Genomic DNA, 19,361 nt, shown 5'->3' on the forward strand with positions numbered 1-19,361 from the left:
TTTAAAACAATGATAGTTTATTATGATAACCCAGTTCAAATACATTGCAAAATGATTAAAAAAATGTATTCTTTCAAAATAAAATCAATCAAACAACCCTCCACCAACCCAAAATAAAGCATTGTTGCGTACAGAAAAAGATCATTTGGTAAAAATGATTTTATGGCATAGAAGATGCTAATGAACACTGAAAAGAAACAGAAACATAGTTTTGGCATTGTATCCGCAATGATGAATTATTCATTGTAGTATTACATATCAAATAAAGTTTTTAAATCAGTACCAAATATAATCACAAATGTAATTTTCATGAATATGAAGTGATGTCATTTTGCAACGATTTTCACAGTTACATAAAAAGCAGCTTAAACCTTGCTTAAAAAGTTAGAGTTCGTTCAATAGATTTCAAATGCATTCATTCATAAAGAAAACACTTAAGTGCAATAAAAACAGGCCTTTTCATACTTATGATCCTGAATACGGGTCATGACACATTCTACTGTAGCAAAATTTGCATACTGAATATTTCCCTGTTACGAAATTATCCTTTGATTTCACTGATACTGGTATTGCAACGTGAATCTTCAAAAGAACAGACAACGCGGGCAGATTGCAGTAAAATCAACTAATAAAAAAATACCAAATATACGAATTTAAAGCATATAATGTAGGTCTTTCATCACAAAAGGTTTGATTTTTGATACAGTGCCGTCGTCTGCTCAGACTATTAGAGCATTTTAATCCCACCAGCCCCAAAACATTCACATGCAGTAGTATAAACACATTCAAGTTTGAACACACAATGATTATTATTCCCTGGTATGTTTCCATGTTTGGGGGGAAAATGAGGAAGGTTGCCCTCTAGTGCAATTGTGTGGAGAATGCAAGACTGACACCTGGGTGATTAAGAGTAATACATTCGACAACGGCAATGACCGTATAACTGATATGTACATTAGATTCTGTTTATGCACCCATGTTGTCAATGCAAATATCGAAGGGAAGCATGCTTTTCACGAGTACCTTTCACAGCTAACACACAGTCCACACAGACCAGAGGAATCATTTCAGCAGTTAAAGCAAATCCTCCGATGAACTTCATTAACTCACCCTCTTGTACGCACCCATATTAAAAGGCAACTGACACAGACCCAAACGTACGGATCGGGTAAAACTTTCAAATGACATTCACAAAGCTCATCTGGTGTAGAAAGGAGTCTCTCCTCTCTTTGACTGGCACGGGCTGTGGGTGGCAAATGAACCTCCGTCTGTCTCGTCTACCTTCACGTCTGCTATTTCTGGATGTAAATGATAATAATGCATAGAGTTCCCACGAGGCCGAGGGCTTGGATACCGAGGAACCAGAGCAGCATCCAAAACACCAGCACGACCACGGGCTCCACGATCTTCTCCCCGAAGTAAAGCTGAGTAAAACCAATGCCTCTCAAACACTTATTGAGCTCCCCGAAAAGAGTGCCCAGCCTCTCGCAGTCGTCCACCAAGGGAGCCTCTGGCTGCGGCTCCGCTACAGAGTGACCGTGCGCTCTTTCCCGTCCCCTGAAGTCGTTCTGGGAGCAAAGACAGTTTGACTACATTACACAACGCTTGTTTCAGTCATACAGTCAATCTGAACGAGGAGCATGTCGTTCAAGATGACACAACACGACCGTGGCGTGAGAGTATGCGTGGGAGCGGTAGTGTATATACACAGACAAAACAGGTTGGTATACTTGGCTATCATTATTTAGCTAAAGTAAGCTAAAAATAGATATTGTTGAGGCTTAACAGATGCCACGAAGACCTTATGTTATAGCTAACGAATGCGACAGCACAGTTCTATTCATAGAGCAGGTTGCTGTTTAATGTAAAAATCTCTTGATAAAGAAAGGGAGAGGAAGAGCAGAGGATGAAGTTCTAGATAAACGTGTTTCGCGATTTCCGAGCAAAAAAGTCAAATAAATACTCTCACGCAACTGTTTTTCATGCTTATTATATTTACATAATAAATTAAAAATAATAATAATAAAAAAATAAATCACAGCTAAATGTTGCGTGAAGCTGGATCAGATGTGCCACTCTTACCTGTTCGCTGTTCGCTTGTCTGACAGGAGCCTCATGTTGGCATCGACATCCGCTTCGTTCTCGCGTCGCGTTTAAGGCATCCCGCGGACGCACCTCCGTATCGTTTGCGGTCCGATTAGATCTTGACATATTTTTCTTTTTTAAAACACAAAATGACTAGTGCTGACCTGAGATAGGGCCGAAGGGCTGCGAGCCAGATGGCTGCTGGCGACACTTCCGGTCTTGGCTGTCAACAGAAGGGGCATCTTGACGTCACGAGACACAGCGCGGTCAAAATAAAAGATGGATAATCCAAAATATTAGGAATAATTGCGGTATGTGTATTATAACCGCCACAACGTCAAAACACGAATGGATTTTACAGAATGAACGATATATATCTATTCCGTAGGTCCATGGAAGCGGCCGTAAACAAACAAAAAAACGTTATTTTTTGATTAATTGTCTAGGCTGTTTCATAGTATAATTTTTCATTTATAAATATGCACTGGAAATGTATACAGTTATTAAAGCGCACGGCTGCGTGTCAAAACCCAATGAGCCACCTACGCAGTCAACATTGAGAGGCGTCGTTTCCGCGAATCGATTCTTTTGAATCGTTCATTTCAAAGAACCGGTCAAAATAAGCGATTCACTAATCACATTTCGGTCTGACGTACTCAAAAGGCTCAAGTAAATTCACATATTGTGTCCGTTTTGTTAATGTTCGTGTTTATTATAATTCAATAATTTATTAATTTGACTTGGTTTAGATTTAGTTACTCAGATTTAGTTATTAAAACGTCAATATAATTAGCATGTGCATTAAACGGTACTAAAATTAATATACATGACTTTGCTAACAATACCTTTCTGGTATTTAAGGTCATTTTTAAAATCTAAATTAAATGATAAAATATAAATAATTTAGTTTCAATTTAGTTTTCTTAACTCGTATGTATTACACCTACTTTTTGTATATGCAGTCTGTGATTCAGTCATATCAATTATAAAAATGTATTTATAACAATCTGAGTTTTATTACTTCAAATGATTTGATTTGATTTGATTATTATGATTATTATGATTTCCAACATCACTGACCTCCAGGAGTACACGGAGACCGTCACGTCCTACATGAGGAAGTGCATGGATGATGTCACTGTCACCAGAACCATCACCATACGGGCCAATCAGAAACCTTGGCTAACAGGAGACGTCAAAAGGCTCCTGAGGGCCAGGAACACTGCCTTCAGAGCTGGGGACGAGGTGGGCCTAAGGACTGCCAGGGCCAACTTGTCTCGGGGCATCAGACTGGCCAAGAGACAGTACTCCAGGAGGATTGCAGACTGTTTCAGTGACAGCAGAGACAGCAGGAACCTGTGGCGAGGAATCCAAACCATCACGGACTACAAGCCCTCTCCACGGACCTGTGATAGCTCCACCTCTCTGCTGAACTATCTGAACAACTTCTTCGCCCGCTTTGAGGCAGACAACAACACTCCAGCACAGAAGCTACCACCTTCTCTTGGTGACCAGGTGTTGATACTGTCCCCTGATAGTGTGAGGCGCTGTCTCAGAGGGACAAATGCTCGCAAAGCCCCAGGCCCGGATAACATCCCTGGTCGTGTTCTGAGAGACTGTGCTGTTGAGCTTCACAGATGTCCTCACGGACATCTTCAACATCTCACTGAGCCAGGCTGTTGTCCCCACGTGCCTTAAATCCACCACAATCATCCCGGTACCGAAAAAGTCATCTCCTCCTGTTACAATGACTTCCGCCCGGTCGCACTCACTCCCATCCTCATGAAGTGCTTTGAGCGGCTAGTCATGCACCACATCAAGTCTGTCCTCCCCCCTGCCCTGGACCCCTACCAGTTTGCATATCGGTCTAACCGATCAACAGAAGATGCTGTCTCCACTGCCCTCCACTCAGCACTCACCCACCTGGAAACCAAAGACTCACATGTCAGAATGCTGTTCATCGACTTCAGTTCAGCATTCAACACCATAATCCCGCAGCAACTCATCCATAAACTGGGCCAGCTGGGGCTCAACTCCTCCCTGTGCAACTGGCTGCTGGACTTCCTGACAGGGAGACCTCAGGCAGTTCGGGCTGGCAGCAACTCCTCCAGCTCCATCATCATGAACACAGGGGCCCCCCAAGGATGTGTGCTGAGCCCCCTTCTTTTCACTCTGCTGACCCATGACTGTACTCCATCATCCAGCTCTAACCTCTTCATCAAGTTTGCGGATGACACGACTGTGGTGGGTCTTATCAACAACAACAATGAGACACCCTACAGGAGTGAAGTGAGCAGGCTGGCCATGTGGTGCAAAGATAACAATCTCCACCTGAATGTGGAGAAGACAAAGGAGATTGTTGTGGACTTCAGGAGAGCGCACACCCAGCATGCTCCGCTGATCATCGACGGTGCTGTAGTGGAGAGGGTGAACAGCACCAAGTTCCTGGGTGTGCACATATCTGAAGACCTATCATGGAGTCACAACACCGCATCACTGGCCAAAAAAGCCCATCAGCGCCTGTACTTTCTCCGTAAACTGAAAAGAGCAAAAGCCCCACCCCCCATCATGCAGAACTTCTACAGAGGCACCATCGAGAGCATCCTGTCCAGCTGCATCACGGTGTGGTACGGAGCCTGCACCGTGTCCTGCCGTAACACACTGCAGCGCATCGTGAGAGCTGCTGAGAAAATCATTGGTGTCTCTCTCCCCCCTCTCTTGACATTTTCAACGCTTCGTCTCACGCGAAAAGGCACCAGGATAGCAGGAGACCCCACCCACCCATCCCACTGCCTCTTCAACCTGCTGCCGCCGGGGAAGAGATCGGAGTCTCCGAGCCAGAACCAGCAGGCTCAGGGACAGTTTCATCCACCAGGCGGTCAGGAGACTCAACTCCCTACCTACTCTCCCTTCACTCACCTCTACCTCTGGCCCCTGCCTCAGGCCTCAGACCTCAGACTGTGATCCCGCCCCCCACATAAACTCATAATCTCAGGGTCTACACTTTTGCACCTCAACGCACTACCTCACTTTAACTTAATTTAATTTTCCAACAAGTGCCTTGTCTGTATGTTTAATGTCTGTATGTTTAATGTTGCACTATTTATATTTTAGATATTTTAGATATTTTACCATTATTTTATTATACTTTAGTTTTTTAATTCTTTTATCTTTATTCTTTTATTCTGCATGATTGCAAGGTCAGAAGGGAAGGAATTTCATCTGTGCTGTATGTTGTACATAGAGCATATTTGACAATAAAGTTGACTTGACTTGACTTGACTTGACTTGATTTGAGAATTGCGATTCGTTATAGTGAACTGGTTGTTGTCACTGTTAAGGTCCGATTCAAAAGAGCGATTCATTTACACATCGCTCACAGCTAAACAGTGTTCGAATCTTCTCTGGTAGGCGTCTCGCTGTATATTTGAGACACGGCTTGTGATTCGCTCGCGGCACTGCGTCAGCCAATCAGAGGGCAGCACTGAAGAGAAGCGTGAACGTCCCTTATGAGGCCTGTGAGCGACTCACGTAAAATGGCGACGGCGGAGCCGGTGAGTCAATAAACTTCTCAAAGATTATTTTACACTTTCCAGTCCTTCAGCGCCACGCTATAAACCACACAGCCCTACCAATGCGTTTATATTTCTTATTAGGCAAAAAATAAGTTGAAATACCGTCCTCTGCGAACTCTGAAAAAGTTTTTCGGCATGTTTGAATGGGGTGGCTCAACAAGTTTGGCTGAAAGTTGACATGGCTTGTTCCAGTCGCGTAAGGCACTTGATTACTTTTCCAGATGTCTTTTCGACACCGCTACCCTGTATGCATTCAGTCAAACTTTAGTATCCCGTTTAATTTTCTTTCGGGATCAAGCGTCCCCATCAAAGCATATCTGTCAAAAACTAAGACGTCGAGTGAGGAGAAGTTAAGTCAATTGTAACGGCACCATGCTGGTTCAAACTATGAAAGCCGTGCCAAACCATAGTTTATTCACAGCCGTTACGATCTGCGATTAAGCTTAAGATAGACGCTTTAACTTAATTGTGAGTGTATAAACATTTGATAAACACGCTCACTTCAAAGACCCTCGCGCTCATAATAATGAATGACTGCAGACACTCGAAGATCTCACACAAAGATCATGTTGGGTTTAAGTTAAGACAAACAAACAGTGACTGTAGCGTTTAACCTCAGATAAAACACAATCACGCTGAACGGCCAGGTATTGCACTGGACCCAGCTGCTAAATTAGTTCTGTTCTGGGTGCTTAAATAAATGAGGACAATAAGGGAACATTGCCTACAGTCTTTCTCTTCTGTCAGCACTGTTTGTGTGTGTGTGTGTGTGTGTGTGTGTGTGTGTGTGTGTGTGTGTGTGTGTGTGTGTGTGTGCTGGCTGCTGTGATGTGAACTCGAATGTATTGGGTTTAAACTAATCTTTTAAAGGTTCTTGTGCAGGAATTAAACTCAATTTCTTGTAAGAGTGAAGAGGAGAACTCAGAAGAGACCAATCAGGAGATTGTCAGCCCTGAGAGCTACATCAAACACCCCCTACAGAACAGGTCGAGTGGATGAATGCACTTGTTTTTAGGGATGAAGGCACTTGTTTTCAAATAATGTGCTAGCTCCTGAACGTAGTTTCTTAAGATGTTATCTTCATTTATCTTTTTTTTTTTTTTTTTTTTTTTTTAAAGATGGTCTTTATGGTTCTTCAAAAATGACAAGAGCAAAACATGGCAGGCCAATCTCAGACTGATCTCCAAATTTGACACAGTGGAAGATTTCTGGGCGTAAGACTGGTTTTGTTTTTCTTGAGTTACACATATAATAAAACACCCCAACCCCCCCCCAATTAATTTACTGCTCTAATTGATTTTATGAATCTCTTCTGTGCAGGCTTTATAACCACATTCAGCTCTCCAGTAATTTGATGTCAGGGTGTGACTACTCACTTTTCAAGGTAGACCTTTTATCATAACATGCTGCCATTTTATGTATGTAAAGGGTAAACCCAAACAGTTGCCCTCAAAATTAATAATTCGGTCGTCACCGTTAAAGCTCAATGAGATTTTGCCCAGTTAATGCATATTACCATGACTTTAAGACCGAATAGACCGTGAGCAAAGATGCACAAAATCATTACTGACCAATCAAACTGAAGCATCTGTTGCAGGAAATAAACAATAAAATGCACATGGTGACAATTTAATGTTTTTTTTTTATGCGTTTCACTTATTACTTCAACAGAACAAACTAAAAAAGAAACAAATATAGCCTAATGCTTATTAAATATCATTACTATAACTTTCATAAAAATATATTAGCATTTACCTTTTTTATGACTTCTAGTCCTGTTTATGGAAATCTCCAGTGGGATGTTATAAAATTTACATTTGTGTATTTCTTTTTCTGTTTTGGCAGTTTGTTTTTGCTCGTTTACCGTCTCTTGCTGCTTTTTTCGAGGTAGTGTACGAGATTCTCCAGATTAGCGTGGACTCTGCTTTGTGCTTGGGTTGCAGGATGGTATTGAGCCTATGTGGGAGGATGAGAGGAATAAAAGAGGAGGCCGCTGGCTCATCACTCTCAACAAGCAGCAGAGGAAGTATGACCTGGACCGCTTTTGGTTGGAAACTGTAAGAGTTCTGAGTTAGTCACTGAACGCCCCCTCAACGTACACGCAAGTAATTCATGTACTTCTGCAGCCCTGACTCTCTAAGGTTCACCTGTTTCATACCTACAGCTGCTGTGCCTCATCGGCGAGGCCTTCGACGACTACAGCGACGATGTGTGCGGGGCTGTAGTCAACATCCGAACGAAAGGAGATAAAATCGCCGTCTGGACAACTGACTACGAGAACAGAGAGGCCATAACGCACATAGGGTGAGACTCTCACGCGTTCACGCTACATGTAAGTGAAAACGTGCTCTGCTGGTTACGGTACGTTATTGTGTTTGTTTGGCAGGAGGGTGTACAAGGAACGATTAAGCATCCCTATGAATATGACCATCGGCTATCAGTCTCATGCTGACACGGCCACTAAGAGCGGCTCCACCACTAAGAACAAGTTTGTGGTCTGAATATCTTCAAGGGCCTGGATCTCACTCTCTCCTGTCTTTTTCTCCGCCTCTTAAAACCAAAGCAACAGCAAAAAAAAAAAAAAAAAAAAAAACTGACTGAACTGCCATGAAACCCCCTTTGCAAGTACACTTTTCCCAAAAGCCCTTCACAAGCACACTCCTGGACTCGCACTACCAATGAGGTTTGCAGCACAGACATAATTTGAGAATAACAGTACCTCTGCTGCTCCTTACATTCACACGCATTATAAGTATTACTTCTGTATCATGCTACACTACACGTTCTCGCTTCAACCCACCAAACACTCACACACCACTACACCGTTTTCACCCTGAGAAAAAAAAAAGAGCATGCACCTAATGAAGTTACATTCAATGTTTACCCCAGGCAAGTCTTCAGAGTTTGTAAAGTATTTAATAGGTTTTTTTTTGTTTTTGTTTTTTTTTTGGAAGAAATTGTCAATTTATTTAATGGCAGAGGAAAGAAAATGTTTGGAAGTGTTCTTTTATCCAGCAGCTTTGCTGCTTCAGTGCCTAATGAACATAAACATTTTAATTTATTCAGATTAATCGTCAGCAGTTCACCGAGATGGTATCTGGTCGTTGAGTGAATGTAATCAAGCTAATCTTCATAGAGCTGCCTTACGTCTTTAAGCGTTAACTTGATTAAATTTGGGGGTTTGCAATTCAAGATAAGTGTTTTTATATTGTGAATTTTTGATGCATCATAAGTTTACATTCCTTGTTAGAATAGTAAACTGTGGGATTTGTTTTGCAGTGCTGTAACAGATGAATTGTGCTTGTCTGGATGTCATTGGCTTGAGTTGGCTCTTCAATAAGATAGCAGCGTTATCGAATAGGCCCTGAAAATAAAATAGATTTATGTTGATTCAATTTATTTCACTGAAAAGGGGAAAAGGCATCTTGGTATTCATCACCGCAATGTTGCATGATGTTAATTAATTATTCAGATAAATTCTCACCATTGTAGATCAAAGAGGTAGCATACATATCTTGACTGAGAAGCAGAAATAGAAAAACATATGTTTATTAATAAAGTTAATGTATCTGATGTATTCAGGTGGAATCAGAAGTTTACCCACAATTTTCAGCAGTTTGTGACCCTTTCAGACTTTTTTGTAGCTCACTCCATCCTCAGGGATGCTGTCTTTGTTTATTTTATTTTTTTTTAACTTGACACATTGAAACAAGAAATTGAAGGTTTAGATTTGAAACCTCACATTCAGTGAGCGAGTCGTCATGGAGGTCCTTGTTTGCAGCGGCTCTGAATGGAGGTTTGCAGCACACCGTATTCCTCACCCATCACACCTCATTCTAGGGTCGGGACAAAACTTGATTGTGCTCACACAGCCACATTATTATCTAAATCCAATCATTCAAAGAGCTCAAAATAAGTTGGAGGTATCATGCGGTAGACTTTGAACAGTGCTATACTATGATATCGCACCAGAACGTCGCCTGATACTGGCAGCTAGAGCAAGGACGAAGGGTTACTGCGAGCACATGAAAAGAAAATAAATAATGATTTATTAGAGAGGACTTTGTTCACAATCAAACCGGAGTTCAAACTGAGATTTTCTATTCATCTCAAGGACAGGTGATCAATACAGGCAGTTTTTGGTTCTGTGCTGTTTTTAGTCTAAAGCTTACCCAGTCATTTATTCGGTAAAAAAAATAACAATAAATTCATTTATTTGAAAAAATTATATATATATATATATATATATATATATGTGTGTGTGTGTGTGTGTATGTATTTGGTGTTTCAAACCATTTCCTTTTAATCAATGTAGGAATAAGTGGTGCTGCTTTTTTTTGTGTGGAAATTAAAAAATTTTTGTGATGCTTTCAAGTTGAAAAGAATAGCATTTATATTAAATAGAACTTTTTATATAACATTAGAAATGTCTTTACTGTCACTTTCGATCAATTAAATGCACCCTTGCTAGATAAAGTAATTTTTATTTATGCATTACCTTTTAATTTACTGATACTTTTTGTTTTTTAAAATAAATTACTTGGTTTCTTAAGGTAAGGTAAGTGGTTGCAATCAATTTATTTTAGCTCCATTATTAAATGTAGCGGACTACCTAAAGTAAATAGTTTGCGACCACTTACCTTTTTTTTCAGTGAATCTGCAATAATTATGTTAGCAACCTGCCCAGACCTAAAAAGTAACATAATGCATTACTTTCCATAAAATTGAACTAAGCAACTTAATAACGTTTATAGGGAGTAACGCAATATTGTAATGTAAAAGTAACCTTCCCCTACACTGTTGATCAGTGAATGAACTGTATAGTGCTTTACTAGTGGGAGGAGCCGTGACCAATCAACTTTCACGACCACAAACCTCATTTTAGCATAAAAAAAAAGAGCATTCTGACTTTTTAATGGCTGAGATTCAGGGTCAATAACAATGGCAAAAAAGTGATGCATGCAAGTGTCAATAGTCTTTAATATCATTTTGATGTCCTCTGGTTGTTTATGTGGTGCTGGACATCAGGATAATGAGACGACAGTCTGATGTGCTGTTTGAGCTTCCCCGCTTCACACCTCTAGCATCTCTAATGAGAGACCCTTGAATCACTCTTAGTGACCCTCGCAAAACTCTAATGAGGAGCACGCAGTTCGCTCACCAATTACCGGTCTCGAGCAGATGGAGATACGCAGTGCTAAAATCTTAATTTAGATGCCTGTTTTGCATGTAGTGTGAATGCTCGTTATGTGTGCATAGATACATAATCTGAGATGAAAGTTTGGTCTTTGAAATGGAGGACTCATTGGAAGGAAAAGCTAATAACAGTCAGACCTCTGAACTGAGATGAGACTAAGATGGTCATTGAGGGTATTATACAACCGTTCTAAAAAGGAAAAGAGCCACTAGGCATGTCTCTGACATTAAACCCCATCCGACCTCTAAATACCATAGTATAAATGGTTATTCACTAGGCAGGATGCTCTTAGGCTAAGTCATGTCTTATTACTTTACATGTTTGTTCTTGCCTCTAGCTACTAGAGAGCACGGAAGCATCTTTATTGTTGCTGCAATCCTGGCATGTGGCTTGGGGTTTTTGCCAAACATTTTCAGTATTTCGACAGTGCGCTGTACGGAGAGTATGTATGTAACCACCCTAACAATGACTTTCAGAATTTCTCTGAGTGTGTCGTCAAAAGAACTCTATATTGTGTGATTTCAGGTGAAATGCAGGCAAAGGTTTATATCTTTGTAATTTAACTGGCTCTTTTAGCCTTAGTGCATTTCAAATGGCCCTGTGTCAAATTAATTTTTAAAAGTATAAATATTTCATGTTGCTCAATTAATATGAACTCATAAAAGATGCAAGCAAAGTGGTATCCTGCCACATTATAGTGGAAAGATACCTTTGAAAATAGTTTTAGATGGATTTTCGCATGCAGTGTGTGCATTTATATATATTATTTATATATACACTATATATATATATATATATATATATATATATATATATATATATATATATATATATATAGATAGTTTATGTACTGTATATACAGTATGTTTCTTCTGAATCTTTGTGAGTGTGTGCATGCATATGCATTTAATCCTTCAGAAATCATTCTAATATACCGTTTTGTTACTTAAATATTTCTTATTACTGCTAGTGTTGACAATGTTGTGGTTGTGTTTTTTTGTTGGAAATTCTTTGATGAATAAACTGCTCAAGAAATCTAACATCTGGCAGTTTTATACAATTAAATGTTAAAATAATATTAAAGAAAAATAAAGAAATAAAATAAATACTGACTCCAAACAGTAGTGTGTGTTTGTGTGTGTTTGTGTGTGTGTGTGTGTCTGTGTGTGTGTAAGATTTTGATTGCATAACATTTAGTGGTATCTTCATTTACATATTTACATACATCTATAATTGTCACTTACACAATATGCACTTTCCCGTGCAGCATTTTCATCTGCCAATAACCTAAATGTGAAAGTAATGTACTTGAGCAATTGAGAGGGAAGATTGTGAGATACACATCTATGAATATTATGATTAATGGCCACAAGATGGAGACTCAACCTTCACTTTGTCTCTGCCAATTAGTCACCCCCACAATGAGTGGAACAGCTGAGGCCTGAGATCACTGCCACTCAGTTCACATGACTTCTCTGTTTGTTTGAGGAATCGTATGTTTCTGTTTCGATTCGCTTTTTGACCACAGCACCTACTTGCAGTAAAATAAATCTTACAATGTTATGCACACATGCATTTTTTTAAACTGATTCCAGCATGCCGTGTTCAGGTATAAATTGCCATCCCTATTTATAAATGCTACATAAATCAAAGTCCGAGGTCTCACCGAAGGCTGATTCATGTACAGATTTGTATCTATTTGCCTTGTTCTTTAGACTTATATTTGTACTGCCCAATAATTATTCCATTTTCTAAAACGTCTCGCTCAATATCCGAGCGCAGCATGACCCCTAAATGCTTTCCCGGCCGTTATTAGACTGCTGACAGATGAGTTTCTATTTCTTTTATGAGGCAAGGGGTGAGAAACCGAATTGTCCGCATCTTGGAAACGGCACTCTGTCACACACACTGTTAAGTGTGTTTCAGTAGATAGGATTGCTCGTGGCAGGAGTCCCTCGAGGGCTCGTTTTGATGTGCTCTGATGGTTTCCCATGGCAACCGACTGGCCAGTGAACGGCTACATATGGGGTGTGTGTGAGAGTTGAGGAAATGTGTTCTGTTCACACTTAAACTCTGACACACGATGCTGCACGATTCTCACTGGCGCTTCTTTTTTGCACGGCAGACGTGTGAAGAGACATTAACGAATGCATCTCACTCGGGGCTCCTTTTTTTAACGTCAAAGTGAGCGGTTGCGTCTCTGTATCTCGGGTTGTTGCTTTCAAAGAAAGACGACTGAAAGGATCAAACATGCAAAGAAACATCAAAGCGTCTCCTGCATAATTAAATTGGTTGTTTTAACATTTGTTTACTTTAGAATGTCTCATTCTTTATTCGTAACCGAGAAGTATAACAATTGTCTCTTCAAATTTTGTCAGTTTATTGCATCAAGCCTTTTTATTGGTGATTTCAGTCATGCTTATTTGGGAACATGATAGGTGACGTGGCATTTCTGTAAGAGTGGAATGGGAAAAATAGTTTTTGCTGTTGTTGCAAATGTTCACTGATGGTTCAAGCAGAAGGCATTATTTATAGCTAAAAAAGCATTTTGGCAGTTTTGGGAGTGAATGCATTTAATGTTAATGTAAGCGTGAACAGACTACAGGAGTCACCCCTCAACCATCTAGCTGTCCTAGTGAAAAATACATATACTAAAATGTATTTGAAATACATTTATTTCATGCTAAGTGTACTACGAATACATTTGCATATTTATGTTTAATAAAAAAATGTTTTTAATGCTAAACACGTATACTTTCCAGTTATGTCTTATGTCTGCTAAATTGGTAAAATTAATTTTATATTTGAAGAAGTCCAACTAAAGATTAGGGTTGGTATATTTGATTGTGCTAAAGGGGACTATTGAAAGTACACTTTAAATACCTTGCATATTGTTCAAAGATAATGAATTTCTCATCATATGTGGCCTTAAAACACTTTAGGCTTCATAATAAGAAAATGACTCTCCAAATAAAGTTTAATTACAGTTTTTATATCAGTAATACTCAAGCGATACATACATTAATAGATTTGAATACTAAGTATGAAATGACTGTTTTACCAGGGTGCTAACAATAAACATGAATGCTTACAGATTATTCTGTTTGTGAGCGAATTAATATTATCAACCCGAGGCGTCTCATCATCTGGAAAGTTTTTCTTTTCATTTAGCTGATCTTTTCAAACTCCATGCTCTCTTTGGACAGTAATGGATCGCCATTAAACCGCAGAGCTGGTAGAGAGAGACAGGTGGATGTCAAAATTTGCGAATAAGTCAAGACACGTACCTCAGTCTCTGTAATTTGCCAGCACTGCTCAAGGTGAAGGAAGACCCACATCGACGAGCTGTCAGTGTCCAAAAGAGAGGGCAGCATTACTGCATTAACAACTAGTCATTCAGTTTTTTTTCTGTACACAGTATTCCGGTTATATTTTCTTTGGTTTAGTCTCTGTTTAGTCCCATATGCTTTTTAGGTACGGTTTAAAGCATGGCGAACTAGGAGTGACTCTGGATTAAACTCCAGTGTGAACGTAGCATTTTTTCATTACTCCACATTTCTATGAATCTTCAAAAATGAACACTTTTACAGACAAGCAATAGATTGCACTTTCGCGTGCACCAAACGGAATGCGATTTTCTTCGTATTACTGTAATGTGGAGGATTCTAGCCTGCCCAGGCTTCACTATAATTGTCTCTGGGTGTATCTGGCTTTGCATGTGTGGGATTCCTGCTCCTGGAATGTGCAATCACAGTAAGCTTTCATCTCTTTGATATCAGATCAGCATGACAGAATCAGATGATAGAGCTCTACAATTACAGCTGCACCTTTGAAAACACATTTGGCATTCGGCAGAGCACATGCCGCATACATTGACGCCCCAGATACCGCCGACTAACTCGTTACTATCAGATCATATACATCAAGGCTTCATCTGTATGGCCGACAACCTCTTCAGTCAATTATTCTCTTGTTAGTGAGGCTTAAACCTGATGGGGAGTGGCTTAATTATAACACCCTCTACAATTACTGGCTGTAGAGTCCTTTGTTTAGTATGTAGAATGAAGAGCCTGTCATAACTCCCAACGGCAGATTGCCATCTACACCATGTTAATAGGAATTAGACATGGCATTTTGTGTTACCTAAAGTACCATCAGGGAATCTGCCCTCGCTTTGTCCCCTCAGCAGGGTTTCGTATTGAAGCTCACGTTGCTGGACAAGCGAGCGCTTTGTAATCTTAGAAAAGCGGCGGGTTTAAGGCATTTGGCTGCAGCTATTTTAATCTGAAGGCTGGAGCATTAAGTCAGACGCACTATAGAGCAGTAGAAGGGCCTCCCCGAGGGCTAGCCGGTTACATGAGTAAAGCTCAGAAGGAGAAAGCGAGAATATGTGCATGCAAATCAGCACGAGTTCCTCTTTAAGCAAAACGTTTCTTCTTCTCTTTTGTGCCAAACTGAATCAAAAGTGCCGTGCAGTTTTGTCGTACGGCTTCACCAACGACACTTCTTTCTTTTTATCTCTATCTCATGTCATTCACCCTACACTCCCTTCATGGGCGAATATCTCCATGACGACCCCATCCTCTGTCTCTCCGTCTCCTTCTCTCTCTCTCTCTCTCTCTCTCTCTAGTGTGCGTCATGAAGATGAAAAGTGCCTAATCCCCTTGTGGAACTCAGTCTAACAGACACACATACAGAATCCCTGCTTTTGGGAAGACGTCACACACAAGCGCGTCACTCTCTCCGAGTGAGCGCGGCTTTACAGCGGGAAGCGGTGGCTGGAGAGGGAAGAAGAGAAAGAGGGAGGGTGGCGATAAACGCTTATTGTTCTTGAGGAGCCTGAACTGGAGGTGTGGCATCTGCCGGGCGTTGTCGTGGAGACAGAGTGCTGGCTGTTCCCTCTTCCTCTTAGCTGATCGCTCAGACGCTGATCACAGGAACGCTGATCCTTATGGCATCTAGAACAGCAGCCACAGGTAACCAGCAGCACGCGTTGAGCACGTAAGCCTACCTACGCCGTGAGGTGCGCTTGCGATAGAGTTGAGACTATTTAAACTGTACTGCATGGAGGTGAAGGTAAAAGAAAGTGCTGCCTTGGTTTGAGACGCTCCGCGCGTGGCAGGTAGGAACGGATCAGAGGTGTGTATGTGTGTGTGCATTGTGACTCATAAAGGGGAAAGTGGTGATGTATTCTGCCAGGGGTTTCAGCGAGCGCTGCTGCGAATTTCCACAGCCTGCGCTTTAGTGGAGAGGTGGGAAAAAGAGAGAGGCAGAGGAGCGAGGGAGACATCGCTGCGATATTTCATCAGCGCGGCGCACGTAAGTGTGTCACTAGTTCACTTTGTCTGTGACGGACGGTCAGGTGTCGTTAATGCGCTCAGTCTTAGTGGAGCTCCTTCGGCAGACGGCAGATACTGTGATTCCCCCTTCAACGCTCGTGGTCTCAAGCGCTCATAGACTAGAAGGGCTCCGGACAGCGATGGATGCTGTTCGTAGGTAAAGAGCGAAAAGTGTGGATTTCAGGGGGTGGAGAAGGACAGGTTTGGGGCTGTCAGACACAATAAAGGAGACCTGCCTTCGGGAGAGACACGCAGAGCTTTTGACTGGCTGACTGACTGAATAAGTAAGTAACTTACAGGATGAATGTGTCAGGGTGTGATTCACACATTTGCATTTTCATCTTATCAAAGTGTGTCGTCACACGATTATTTGGTTTAAATCACGTTAAGACAAAATATGAACTCAGCAGATCTCTGGGATATGCAATTCCATTTGCACATCCATTAGAGGCTGAAGGAGGAGGGAAAAAAGAGGGATTGAGAAAATGGACCTGGCAAGTTGATACGAGGCTATTTAGAGGTGTACAGCGAGGTAAGCTTTTGTATTGAAGGAGCGATGTAGGGAACATTGGGTAATCTGTTCTCTTTTTCCAAAAAAACGTGCTACATCCATGAATGAGATGAGTGTGTAGGCTGTGACTGAAAAGTAAATACTGTTTTTCAAAGTGTGAATTGGTGTTGAGGAAAAGTTTGGAACACGGCTTTTGCCAAAAGACTCGAGATGTCTTCATTTATCAAGAAGGCATGTATAACCCTAAGATCATGTCGCTGTCTACATACTAACATCTTCTGCTATATTATTCTTTATGTCCGACCTGATTAGATCACATCATCACGTGTCACGTCACCCCCAGAGTAATGGCAATTCTTTATATTCAGAAAAAAATGTGTTCTACCTCTTTAACATTTTAGCTCCTAATTAGGCTCTGGGGGAAATGTTCTTTAATGTGGTATATTACATGGTAATTACCATGTAATTATTATGTAAAAATTGTAGCAGATATTTCACAGTGTTTAATAGGTTTAATCTCTTCTTTATTCTCCTCGTAAGCTAGACCAACAGGTCCGTATCGACGTTGTGTGCATACTGCTGTTTTCTTGCTGACACTTGATACTAACTCAACCATGAAATAAGCATTTGTCCTTTTTTTTGTTTTAAGCAAAACTAAGTAGTTTACCTAGATTAGCGCTGCCATATTTCAGGAAAGCCTCCAGACTGCTTTTACAGAAATTCACAAATGCAGCAAGAACTGAATGGAATTTTAAACGATTGCTCAGTGAATTAAATCAACCTTTTTTAAATGTAAATGTAAACACTGAAGACATAACATTCTGCTACTGTTTGAAATGCTTTCACGAGGCATGCAGAAATGCATTTACATTAACATAAATACATTTTTCTTGTATGCTTTTTGTACACCTTGTCTTACACTGCCAAAGTGACTTATTAGAATGTGCATATATTGTATTGTTAAAATTACTCTTCAGCAGAACTTCAGCATGAATCAAGAATAAAGCCAGAGTGGCAATTTAGAAAGTGGCAATGAAAATATAGTGCTGTCTGAAGAAATGGTTATCCATTTTAGATTTACTTAATAGATGTGGTTAATAATGAGTTTAATTATTTGCATTGCTCTTTCTTATTTATTTGCTTGCTTTACAGTTAATTGGATGTATACTTTTTGCACTGCTTAATAGGATGTTTGGTTTGTAGTTGGTTTAACTGTTCTGCTTTAATTGGCTGTTTCACAATTCGTCTTAATCTCTTAATGATTCGTCGATCGCTTCAGTTTTTCGATTATAAGCAGTTCACTTCCCCCATAGTCTTGGCTCGGTCTCAAGACAGGACACGACTGTGTTTGTAACAAGTAAATAGCCATCTAGCAACAAACGGCCAACTAAGACTAAAGATGTTTCTAGATGCAGAATGGTGGGCACCTCTCCCTATAGAGAAACGCAGCTTAGTCACAGCAAACTAGCACAGATGTACTAAGATATTGAAGCAATTGAGAACTAGTGGCAAGTAATGTAAACCCTACTTCCCCTGGGGATTTGTAAATCACAAGTCTGTTTCTCCAGAGCCAAGCCTAATAAGTCTGACAGTTTAGCTGGGTTCATTAAGGAACTTTGAGGGAAGCCAACAGAGTTACAAATTAGACAATCTGTAGTATATACCAGGGGCATATGGGGAGGATATGCAAGAGATGTCTGACAGAGCAGTATTTTTACTGAAGTGAACCAGATTTTACCTGGAGTTCTTTTGTTAGTTTTTTTTTAAGTTAAGAAAAAAATCTGTGTTTTCTCCTACTCCAAGATCAGTCCAGTGCAAGCACGATGCGGTTGCATGTCAGCAAGAATTCACCATTAAGGATATGATATTAAACACTGCTAATCGACATTTAGCTGTCAGAAGGAAATGGAATTTGTTAAATATTATTGGAAAAAAAAAACACAAAACATTAAATGAAAATGAATTCAAATTAAAATTAAAATGAAAGTGCACCTATTATGGGTAAAGAAAGGTTGGTATTTTGGTTTTTCGGAGTGCCCAACAAGAGGCTGACATGCACGCAAGGTCAAAGAACACTTTCTTTTAGGTTCATCTATTTCATTTCATCTCACCTGTAAAACCTGATAAAGCAGTGTCTAGTGTTACTGCGTGTGAAATTGTTATTTGTACTGCAACAAAAGCGGCACCTAGTGGCAAACAATGAATTTGCCTTTTCATTCAGACCAATGAGAAAAGACCAATATGCTAATATTTAATTTTGATGTCAAACATTTGCATATTGCCCCCACTTGTTGACTCATTTTAAAAATGAGTTGTGTTACATACTGCATGAACTATAATTTAAAAATCCATAATATGGGCACTTTGACATATAGCATCTATAAAACAATAAATATTAAAGAAAATGTTTTCGTTTTTTTTTTTTTTTTCAAAATTTTGAAATAAAGCATGACACTTTCTCAACATTTTCTTGCATATTGAACAACCATTCCATTATACTAATCAGTATACTAATCATACAATTAGCACAACATTTGTTTGCCCTATATTATCATATTAATGTTATTTTCCCTGATTTCCCTTAGGTACTAAGGGAAGAGTTACAGAATGCTTTGAGTTGAAAGAAATTAGATATTAAGCTACAAGACTGATTT

At 40.1% G+C, this 19,361-nt stretch overlaps 3 protein-coding genes across 9 annotated transcripts in view; 2 read left to right on the top strand and 1 right to left on the bottom strand.

Moving 5' to 3' along the window:
• LOC122332171 (uncharacterized protein FAM241A-like) lies at positions 1–2,632 on the bottom strand. Its single transcript, XM_043229477.1, has 2 exons — positions 2,083–2,632; positions 1–1,568 (listed from the first exon to the last, which is right to left on the bottom strand). Exons 1-2 carry the CDS (start codon positions 2,209–2,211, stop codon positions 1,293–1,295), a joined length of 405 nt encoding a protein of 134 aa, XP_043085412.1. The 5' UTR covers positions 2,212–2,632; the 3' UTR covers positions 1–1,292.
• On the top strand, positions 1,605–9,050 carry LOC122332170 (eukaryotic translation initiation factor 4E-1A-like). 3 transcript variants are annotated; one of them, XM_043229473.1, is made up of 8 exons: positions 1,605–1,720; positions 5,497–5,639; positions 6,543–6,646; positions 6,779–6,874; positions 6,981–7,044; positions 7,604–7,717; positions 7,825–7,964; positions 8,047–9,050. In XM_043229473.1, exons 2-8 carry the CDS (start codon positions 5,595–5,597, stop codon positions 8,159–8,161), a joined length of 678 nt encoding a protein of 225 aa, XP_043085408.1. In that variant the 5' UTR covers positions 1,605–1,720; positions 5,497–5,594; the 3' UTR covers positions 8,162–9,050. The 3 variants fall into 3 exon arrangements, with proteins under 3 accessions (XP_043085408.1, XP_043085410.1, XP_043085411.1); XM_043229475.1 differs by having other exon boundaries at positions 6,567–6,646; XM_043229476.1 differs by lacking the exons at positions 1,605–1,720; positions 5,497–5,639 and adding an exon at positions 5,824–5,856.
• LOC122332167 (leucine-rich repeat and immunoglobulin-like domain-containing nogo receptor-interacting protein 2) overlaps positions 7,859–19,361 on the top strand; it is a 21,866-nt gene continuing 10,363 nt past the window's right edge. The window contains exon 1 of one of the 5 annotated variants that reach the window (XM_043229471.1): positions 7,859–7,992. The gene's annotated coding sequence lies outside the window, so the exon portion shown is untranslated. Of the gene's footprint in view, positions 7,993–15,545; positions 15,834–15,857; positions 15,980–16,031; positions 16,177–16,203; positions 16,481–19,361 lie in introns of those variants that run through there. The other 4 variants (XM_043229468.1, XM_043229470.1, XM_043229467.1 and 1 more) reach the window with 4 other exon arrangements.

This window comes from Puntigrus tetrazona, unplaced genomic scaffold (assembly GCF_018831695.1).
Source record: "Puntigrus tetrazona isolate hp1 unplaced genomic scaffold, ASM1883169v1 S000000006, whole genome shotgun sequence".
Lineage (NCBI taxonomy): Eukaryota > Metazoa > Chordata > Actinopteri > Cypriniformes > Cyprinidae > Puntigrus > Puntigrus tetrazona.